The 10588-nt window shown below is 42.1% G+C and overlaps 1 protein-coding gene across 1 annotated transcript in view; it reads left to right on the top strand.

Annotated features, from left to right (window-relative positions):
- The first annotated feature begins 5361 nt into the window (after window positions 1-5361).
- NT5DC3 (5'-nucleotidase domain containing 3) overlaps window positions 5362-10588 on the top strand; it is a 35899-nt gene continuing 30672 nt past the window's right edge. Inside the window, exon 1 of the mRNA XM_023527451.1 lies at window positions 5362-5545. Within this exon, the coding sequence (XP_023383219.1) occupies window positions 5378-5545 (168 nt within the window). The 5' untranslated portion in view covers window positions 5362-5377. The remainder of the gene's footprint in view (window positions 5546-10588) is intronic.

Here is a 10588-nt window from a genome sequence, read left to right as displayed (position 1 = left end):
AGATAGAGAGATAGAGAGATAGAAGAAATTTTATGGGCCCGTGCAGTTGAAAAATCCAGCTTCAGGCATGTTGATCCAAGTTTAGATGATGTTCATGGGTTGCTTCTCTCTCTCGACCTTGCTCTTGGCCTCTTTTTCAGATTCCTAGTAGTGACCCCTCACATCTTCATAGTAAGTTTAGAATAGAATGCCTGTTCCTTGAAATTCCCCTACATATTCAGAAATGTCCTTGATTGGACTCCTTGGTTCACTTTGGCTGCAGGGAAAGTATAATGATGATTGGAGAGGGTCCTGTGCTTGCCCTCAACTAATCAGTGTTGGTGAGGGAATTCAGGCCTGTTCACATGCATTCCTCCTGGAGTCAGGAACCTCCAGGAGACCATATGATCTGAATATTGGGGAAGGGCAGTTTCCCAGGGAAATTCATCATACAGAAAAATAGATGGTGTATCAGTCAGGTTAGGCTTGGTTTTGCTGCAGTGACAAGCATAACCAGAATCTCAGCTTACTGGCTTACAATAGACAGCTGTAGCTAAAGTGTATTTCTCACTCCTGGAAAGTCTACTGGGGCCTCAGGCAACTCTCCAGGGCAGTTGCCCTCCGTGTGGTGGCTTAGCCTTCCCAGCTTCTTTCATCTTGTGGTGTCTCCATAGCACATATGTCCATGATAGGTACAGTAGGGGGAGGGAGTGTGCTCTGGTCTCGAAGCGGCACATGTCACTTCTGCCCACAATCTTTTGGCCAAAGCTGGCCAGAGCCAGGGCTGGGGAGTGGAGAGGGAGGATTGTAATTCTCCCCATTTGCCTGGAAGGAGAGAGGAATTGAATGTGAGTAAACATGAGACGGCACAGCCACACCGGTGAGCACGACCAACCAGTGCCTGTAGCTGTGTTTACCACAGGCTGCCTTCGGGATCTCATTGTCAGACTCATTTCTTAGACCCCTCCTGTCTCGATCTGACTGGTTCCTGGGATAATGCTGAGAGCAAGTAATGTATTTGGTAAACTTTTAGAGCTTTACTTACCTAAGGGCTGAGTGATAATCACGTTGCTTTTCTGAGAACATTAGGAATACTCCTTGGCATGACTCGGGCCATGGAGTTCTACTCGGCAGTGTCCCCACACACTGCTCTGTTAGGCCCGAGGCCTTTATTAAGGTACAGTCGTTTAGCATTTCTGAACATTGAAGGGGACAAAGTCCTTGGCAAATATTGTATTTCCTAAACTCAGGTCTTTATACAGTTTAGAAATGTTTCCTTGACTAGCTGGGAAATGTCTGACTTCTGTAACTAAGTCCTGACTTTATTCATTTCTCTGTCAGTAGTAAAGATAACATTTAGGCAAGGAAGGAATTCTTGTTATCTTAAAAAAAAAAAAGCAGAAAATGATATAGCAGCTATGCAGTATGGCAGGTCCTCAAAAAAATGAAAAATCGAATTTCCATGTGATCCAGCAATTATACTTCTGGGTATATATTCTAAAGGAGTGAAAGCAGGGGCTCAGAGAGATATCTGTACACCCATATTCATAGCAGCATTATTTGCAATAGACAAAAGGTGGAAGCAATCCAAGTGTCCATCGATGGAGGAGTGGATAAGCAAAATGTGCCCCCATCTGCCACATTGTTCTCTGAAAAGGCGCTTGGCTTCCAGCTCAGGGTGGCTGCATTGGAACCGCGCTCAGAGCTTTGGCCAGAGCCACAGAGCTGTCTCTCCATTTCTTTGTAGCCTTGCTCTCATCGTTAGGTACTAAAGGAATTCACTTTCTAAATTTGTACCCACTCTCGTTTCTGTTTTGGGAAAGTACATAACTGACTAATCAAGAGCCCTTCTGTTTATATTTTAGAGTCTGCAGTTTAGACAGACTGTTTCTTTCTTTGTGAGTGGCTGGCATTCTTTCCTTTTGCCTTTTAAGTCTTTGTTACAGCCTTAACACTTTTTTGAAGTAGTTGCAGGGGATGTCGAGATCCCTTTAAAGCTCCTGGTGTTCCTCTTATTGATTTTGAGTGATGGCAGGTTAAACATCCGTGCTTTCTGGTGATGATGTTTATGTGATAAATACACCCTGGGCTCTCAGTCCAGCAAGGGGCTTGGTTCCTGGGCACCTTTAGAATATTCGTTATATTCTGTCCTAGTAGTGTTTCCTTGAGAGCTTCGGATATTCTTCTCTGGTGATAGAAGGGAAGAGAGACTTCATTGCCAACACCATTTCTAAATATAAACTTCTAATGTAAGCAGGCTGTTAGAACTTCCCTTGGAAAGTTTGGTTGTGAAACTAGAGGTTTTAGTCAATCTATAAGCCACTCCGCTTCACTTACTTCATAAGGACAATGCCACATGGTCAGATTCAGAAAATAGCATCATCGTGGTAGCCTATTGATTATATAAGGCCAGGTCTTTGGGATTCTGTGCTGAAGAGCTTGGGACTATAGGCTTCCCCCTTCCTCAAGACTAGTTCTTGTGAACTGTCTGCCTTTGAGTTTCTTATAATGTTACTGTTTCCTGTCAAGTTGTTTTTATTTGCAAAAGGAAAAAAAAAAAGCCAAGATTATCATCTCATTGATTTTGACAAAAGAAACTAATGAAGAAATGGAATTGGTGAATCTCGATTATCTGTTTTCAGTAGACTCAGCCATATCTAGGTTGTCAGTGGGAGAAACATTCATTCATTCATTCACTTGCTTTCATTGGCCTGGAAATTCTGTATGGGGGTGTAAAGGTTTGGTTTTAAGTTAGTGTGATATGGCAACTGATTACATTCCAGACCATGAATGGGTGTCAGGGGTTAATCTCCATGAAATTTTCTGTAAGATCTGTGTGTACATTCTTCTGGGGAGAGGATTCTATATATAGCTTCTTTAGGTTTTCAAAGGGATCCAAGCCTCAAAACTGCAAAGAGCATTCTGAAGTGCTGAGAATACCTCATTGCAACTGGGACCGTCCTCTGATTGGAGCTGTTACCCCTGCTAGAGTAGTACCTTTCGAGGACTTCAGGTGGCCCTTAGCATGGAAGCGGATAACACAAGCCATTCCTAGTTAGAACAAGGTGATCAGAAGGGAAAGCGGAAGCACTGTAAACTCTGGTAAAAACTGAAATGGTGAAGGATCGAGTCCATTTTATTTTTGGAAACAAATGCACCCTTCTCAAATGCTTATTGATTCCCATGATCCTGGGGAAGGGAGCTAACAACATAGATTCCGGAACCAGACTTCCTAGGTTCAAAGCCCAGGTCTGCCATTTATTTAGTGGGTGTGTGTCCTTCAGCAAATTATTTAATTTCTGAGTGCCTCCTGTGTCCTCATATATAAAACGGGATAAGAGTATTTGCCTCATAAGGTTGTTGTAAAGATTAAATGAGGTAATGTAAAATACCACATGTAGTATGTGGTAAATGCTTAATAAATATTAGCTCTTATAATGGAGCCAGGAGGTTGTCTTTAGTAACATAAAGAATAGTAAAATAAGGACAGTTCCATTTTTAGTAAATATGGATAGTTGAATTTTTGTATGCATGTGTTGGTTGTTTTGTACCTGTCTCCAGAAAGTTACCTGTCTTCAGCGTTTGTCTACTTAGGAGCTGTTTCAATAAATTCTGGTGCACAAACATCATAAAAGGTGTAAGAATGCTGTCACTTTCTAGCAAAATAGGATAGTTAGTATTCCTGTCACAAAATGTTTCATGATGAGGTTCTTCCCATTAAGTGACTATCTGTGAAAACTGGATGAGAATATCTGATTTCCTTTTTGTCTTTAGAAATATATTGTAAAGATTTTGATCCTAAATTTCATCTAAGATATGGTTACTGAAGACTCATAGTCTGAGATTTCACTTACATGATCAATTTCTCCATCATTATGAGGTGCTAGAGAGCCTCTTTCTATCTCTTTACATTCATCTTCTGACTCATCTAATAATTGTGAAATGTCTTCTTCTGTCAGTTTTATTCTTTTCGCCGTTATGGGTGGAAAATGGAAAATTATGAATTTCCAATTGTGTTTGATGAAAGCTAAAAAAAAATGACTGCAAAGATGGTATCTTCGGAATCCTTTTATACCTTCTTGAAAATGATATAATACGTTGGACAGTGCAGTGAGGGAACTGAAGGATGATGTAGTGAGGATTTATTTTGCTATTGTACCATCCAGACAATCTCCTATCGTTCTGCTTTCTTAATTTAGTCTTTTTTTTTTTTTTAAATGATAGATGGAAGTAGTCATGTAACAATGAAATAATTCCTGCCATGGAAAAATAGCAAAATGTTTCGAGACGTTGGAAGAATAAGATCATGAACATTTCATATTGCCTCTTAGATTTTTAAAAGGGTCCAGTGGACTTATGGAAATTGTAAGGTAGAATGAGTTTTGGGAAAACTTCCAAGAAAAAATAAGTGTTGAAATAGCTATCCTTACACACAGTTAGAACTGCTCAAAAAAAGAATCTCTGAGCTATTATTGGATCCAGGGACCCTGATGGTAGGTTGGGGATTAATCACACTTGTAATAAACCATCTGAAAGAATCTGAAAAGTAAAGACTAACACAAAGATACTTATTGCGGTGTTACTATTACTTTTTTTAAAAGGAAAAAACCCCAAATGTGTAACGTAGAGTAATAGGTTGATTTGGCACAGTATACCTAAATCTTATGTAATGATTTATAAGTTATGTTCTCAGAAAGTCTGTAATGATAAGAGAATGCAATCATGGTAGAATATTAAATTTAGAGAACATAATACAAAGCTGTATATACAGTACGAGGTCAACTATGTAAAATATATACACAGAACAATATTGGCTGCAAATACATGAAATGTTAATAGTTTTTTTCTGGGTGATGACATGATTTTTAAATTTAATCATCTGTCTTCTAAAAATCTATAATTGACCTGTCTTATTTCACAAACAAAGCAAATCTTTTTGTGATGTTGACACAAATATTCTTTTGTATTAACAGTTTTATTAAGGTATTATTTACATACTCTACAGTTCGCTCACTTAAAGTCTCCCGTTCAGGTTTTTAGCACATTTACATCAGCTCTTCAACCATCACCGTAATCAATTTCAGATCATTTTTACCACTCCAAAAAGAAATTCTATACCCATTAGCAGTCACTCCATTTCTCCACATCCCCCCAGTCAACCACTAATCTTTCTGTCTGTGCGGATATGCGTATTCCAGACCTTTCATATCAATGGAATCATACAACACGTTGTCCTTTGTGACTGGCTTCTTTCACTCAGCCTGATATTTTCAAGGTAAAGCAAATCGCTCTTGCACTTTCGTTTACTCACTGTATTTAGAAGTCACACTAACCCTTATTTATTATATGGTATAATGTATTCTTTTTTTCTTTACTTCCAGAATCGGTTCCTTCCATCATGAGCAACTTGCTGAATCCAGACGCCATTTTCTCCAACAACGAGATGAGCCTGTCGGACATTGAGGTCTATGGCTTTGACTATGACTACACCCTGGTGTTTTATTCAAAGCACCTGCACACACTGATATTTAATGCTGCTCGGGACCTCCTTATCAATGAACACCGGGTAAGAGCACCAGGGGCATTTTAGTCTTCTTCCCCTGTCCCTTAGACATTTCAAGAACAGCCGTGAGCCGACCTGGCCTCATGGCGCCTGGCACATAGACATCATTTGGTAGGTCGTGGCTGAATGAACGAGTGGAATTTATTCCAAGTCGTGGCTGAATGAATGAGTCTAATTTGTTCCAGTCTATCTGGAAGATTGTGTTTTTTTTTAACCACTTTATTGAGGTATGACTGACATGTGAAAAGCGGTATGTATTTAATGTATGAGTTTGGGAATGAGTATACACCTGTGAAGCCATCCCCACCATCAAAGCTGTAAACTCTCCGTCACCTCCCAAAGTTTCCTCCTGCCCCCTTTGCTATTATTATTATTTGTGTGCCTGTGTGTTTTAAGAACACTTCGTATAAGATCTGCTTTCTTAGCAAATTTTAAGTGTACAGTACAAATTATCGGTTGTAGGCACCATGCTGTAGAATAGATTTCCAGAACTTGCTTACTTGCATAACCTAAACTTTGTACCCAGAAGATAGTTTTTTTTTTTTTTTTTTTACATCTTTAGATGTCTCTTGACAAAAAACTGTCCCAAGTTATGCATTAGAGGGGCTCTACCTGCAGAAATTTCTCACAGAGCAGTGACCTAGTTTCTTCCAAAGTCTGGGGCAGGGGGCGGGGCAGCCCGTTGAGTTCTGGTTAGAAGGAATTCTTCAAATGATGGCCGGTATGTTTCGTACTGGTCTCAGCCTGTCAGTAACCAGTGTTGTGGCGGGACCAATCCTTGTGGTTCTTAGGATTGCAAGGTGCCCTTCAGCAGTAACCATCAGGAAACTGAAAAGATTTGGGCTTATTAGTTACAAGACCTGGAAGTTACACAGCACGCCTGGGGCCGCACAGTGAGGTCGAGGGGGCAGATGGGGCATGGGCCTGGGCTTCTGCTTTTACTGGAGTCAAGGGTGCAGGGGTGGCTGTAGTTTCCTAGGCTCGCCCTTTATTGGTGAATTTAAAACATAAGAGCAGGAATTTAAAGCATGGGAAGAGAAAGCAAACAAGTAGCCCAGTGGTCATTTACTGAAATGAACCAAGATCTCTAAATCGAAGGAGCTACATATAGTAGCGGGAGGCAGCCTGGCTCCGTATCCAGTTGGTGTGCCTGGCAGTGTGTTTATTTGAGATTTAGAGGGGATGCCTTTTTGAAATGGATGCTTCCAAAATCCAATCTTAAGTCAGGCACTTGGATTACAAAAAACAACAACAAAAACATGTCAGGGCTTGTCGTATAAATACACAATGTTTTACCTTCATCACTGATTTAAATCACTTCAAATCATGTCTTCTGGTGCATAGTATTGTGGAGAGTTTAGAATAAGGAAGGAAAAAAGAAACACTCAAAACCTAACATGCTTTCCTCCAATCTAGTGTGAGTACACATTTCAGGAACCAGGGCGAGATGCATCCTCAGAGGTCATTTGGACTCGTGCCCTCGGAGAACCCCCACAGCGTCCCAGGACGTGCAGTTTGAATCTCCGTCTCAGACCAGAGTGCGTTACTCCCAGAGGCAGTTCTGATTTTGGGGAGATTCTTCCATGGGTCGAGAAATGTGCTTCATACAGCTTTCAGCATCAGTCTGTTTTCTTTATTCATTCCTTCACACATTCCTTAAACCTTTGTTAAATATCTCTCTGTGCCAAGCCCCGTCACAGAAGCAGGGAGGATGAAGGTGAGAAGGACCCAGGTACTGCCCTTGGACACCCAGCAGCCTAGTAGGGGATCAGTCAGGTAGGCAGATGAATTATGAAGCCACCTGGTGGAGGCCTCTACAGACATCTGGATAGAGGGCGAAGGATGTGTGGAGGATGGTTGGAACAACTTTCTCTGCCAGAGGGAATTGGGAAAACAACAAAAGAAGGTGATATTTCAGCAGTCTGAAGGAGTGTCTCAGCAAAGGTGGGATGCATGGGGAAGCCTAAAACTGGACTGTTTGAGCAATAGGCTGGGTGTTATGCAGACCAGCTGTTATGCTCCCAAACCTTCTTTATCAGGCCGATTATTCTTAGTTCTTTCAGCCATTCTCATTTGGCCTTTTTTCTGGTCTTTTCCTCATCTTGGTCACGCTCCTTTGCGTGTGCTCTGGTTTATCCCTCTCAGATGTGAGACCCTGAACTGGATATGTTACTGCAGGTGGGGTCTGATGGGTGTGGAATAGAGGGAGGCCATCTCCTCCCTCATTCTGGATACCATACCTTTATTAATGCTGCCAAAATTTCCATTAGTTTTGTATCCTCACCATTGATGCAGTGTATTTCTTGATCTCCTCAGCTTTTGGTGATCAGTGGATTTAATAAGCAGCTCATCTTGTCTTTATGCAAAATACAGAAATGGCATTTGCCAAAAATAACATTCCCTCTAGCCACCAAGCCAACAGCCAGCTTTTTTTAGTTATGGCCACTTTACCAGATGTCAACCCATCTAGCCATTTGCCACACAGCTGCGTTTCTCTGTGTATTCAAAAGACTCTCTCCTGTCTAAGCCACAGCCCTTTCCTTAACTGCAAGGATGGAAGCAGAATGAGAACTAGGTAGTCCTGCGCTTGCTCTCCCGTCTGCCAACCTGTACCACCTCCTCACCACCCTGCTGGGAGATCGAGCTGAAAGGGGTGCTGTGTTGGTGCTGGCTTCCTAGTCCCAGGTCACCTGCAATATTTGCTGTGACTCTGCTATCACTCATAAAGTGAAGGCCATTGTTACTAACAGCACCATCTGTTGATTGTCTGCTAGGTACCAAAAGCACAGGTTCTAGAGCCTGATGTCTGTCTGGGGTTCGAATCTTGGTTTTCACCACTTATTTCGTAGGTAATCTTGAGAAACGCACCTCATTTCTTTGGGCCTCGGTTTCCTCCTCTGTGGAGTGGACATAGTACTTTCCTTACAATGTTATTTTGATAATTAAATGACTTAATTTATGTCAAGTGTGTGGCACATAGAAAACAATAAATGTTAGCTATTACTGTCATTTCTACTCTGCATGACAACCCTGCAAATAGATATTGTCTCTGTTTTATAGCTGAGGAAACCAAGGCTTATGGAATTAAGCCAGTCATTCAAGGCCACAAGACCAGTAGGAGGCAGAACCAGGATTTGAGCTTAGATCTATTTATTTCCAAGGCACAAATGCTCTCTCCTTTATTCCACGTTGCCGCTTGTGGAATTAATAACACCTTTTGTTTGTAGCCTATGGGTTTATTGTTCGCATGAAGATAAAATATTCATGAAGATTAAAAATTTATGAAGATAAACAATTTATGAAATTTGAGAGGTGAAATAGAAAGGTGTAATCATTATGATTAGGAAAGCTTCTAGGTTTAAGATCATTGAAATTTCATTCCCATTGTGTCTGTTTGTTGCTTTGATGAAAGAAATATGTCATAACACTAATTATATCAGGAATATTTATAGCGTCAGTTAGGCTTATGCAGATTTTTCTCTTACTTTGGATTTGAAAAGAATTTTTCTGAGATGCTGCTGGAAGCATTGAGTTTGGGGCCGTTTTTCCTGCCAAAGACTAAATGTACTAGGGATGGAAAGACATCTGCTTTTGAGATGCACAGTAATAGAACAGTAAGTGTGCAATTGAGCATCTTCCCAAAAAGCAAATGTAAAAGTTCCAGCTCCTTCTTAATTACCCTTTTTCTTTTTTTATAAGAACAAGTTTTTACAAAAATAGACATAAAAAATACTGAGTAATAACTCTGTTTGTATCTTAATTCCACACGTCCACCAAGGGATGAAAAAGGGAGTGTTAGAAGAGGTCTTGACTTCATGTCTCTGATTCACGCCCTCGTCAGTGTTCCCGATCATTAACTGGCACCGACGTCAACCCAAAACCTGGAGGCCATGACGGGATCCTTGACATCGTCCTGTGTTCCACGCGTGATCTCTCAGCACATGCTGCAGGTCCTCTCTCTCTTTTTAAAAAAATAAACATTAAGAAGAGTTTTAGGTTTACAGAAAATTCTCAAAGGTAACATCGAGAGCTCCTGTCTATGTAGCCCACACCTGGCTTTCCCTGATGTTAATATGTTACATCACTGTGGTACATTGATCACAACGAAAGAACCAATATTAAATTTTACCTACAGTCTGTACTTGGTTCAGATTTCCTTAGTTTTTATCTAATGTCCTTTTCCTCTTCCAGGAGTCCATCCAGGACACCACATTACGTGTAGTTGTCATGTCCCCTGAGGCGCCTCTTGGCTTTGACAGTTTCTCAGACTTTCCTTGTTTTTGATGACCTTGACAGTTTGGGGTATGTTTTAGGATGCCCGTCTCTTGGGATTTGTCTGACGTTTTTCTCATGGTCAGACTGGGGTCATGGGTTTGAAGGAAGAAGACCACAGAGGTGAAGGGCCATGCTCATCACCTCTTATCCAGGCTCCGTGTGCCATCAGTGCGCCATCACCGGTGACGCTGGCCTTGGTCGTCTGGCGGAGGCCATGTTTATCAGGCCTCTCCCTTGTTCACACTTCTTCTCCCTTCTCATGCTGCACTCTTTGGGAGGAAGTCACTCTGCAGCTGTGAGCTCTCTTTTCACTCATTCAGAAGATAATTCATTCAAAATGCGTCCGGACTCGGTCCACTTCTCACCTCCCCCACGGCCACCACCCTGGTCCAAGCTACCTATTGCCTCCCGCCCGACGGTGCAGCAGCTTCCTGACGGGCCTCCCTGCTTCTGTTTCTGCTCCTGAGTCTGCTCTCTATTCAGCAGCAAGAGAGCACCTTTAAATATCAATCATGTCACTCCTGGGCTCCACCCCCTCACGCCTTCCCACCGCGCTTGGAACGACAGAGGCCTTCCGTGCTCCCAGGCCCCTGGCTTCCTTGCCAGCCCCTCCTCCCACCTGCTCCCACTCTGCTCCCACCACACCAGCCTCCCTGCTGCTCCTTGAGCTGCCAGGCGTGTTCCTACCTTTGTGCCTTTGCATTTTGCTCTCGCCATTTCCTCTGCCGTAGAAGGTCTTCCCTGGCTCCAGGCAGCCCAAGGCCTTGCGCC

The sequence above is a fragment of the Pteropus vampyrus genome, unplaced genomic scaffold (assembly GCF_000151845.1).
Source record: "Pteropus vampyrus isolate Shadow unplaced genomic scaffold, Pvam_2.0 Scaffold16, whole genome shotgun sequence".
Taxonomy (NCBI): Eukaryota; Metazoa; Chordata; class Mammalia; order Chiroptera; family Pteropodidae; genus Pteropus; species Pteropus vampyrus.
This window is presented reverse-complemented; position numbering and strand designations above follow the sequence as displayed.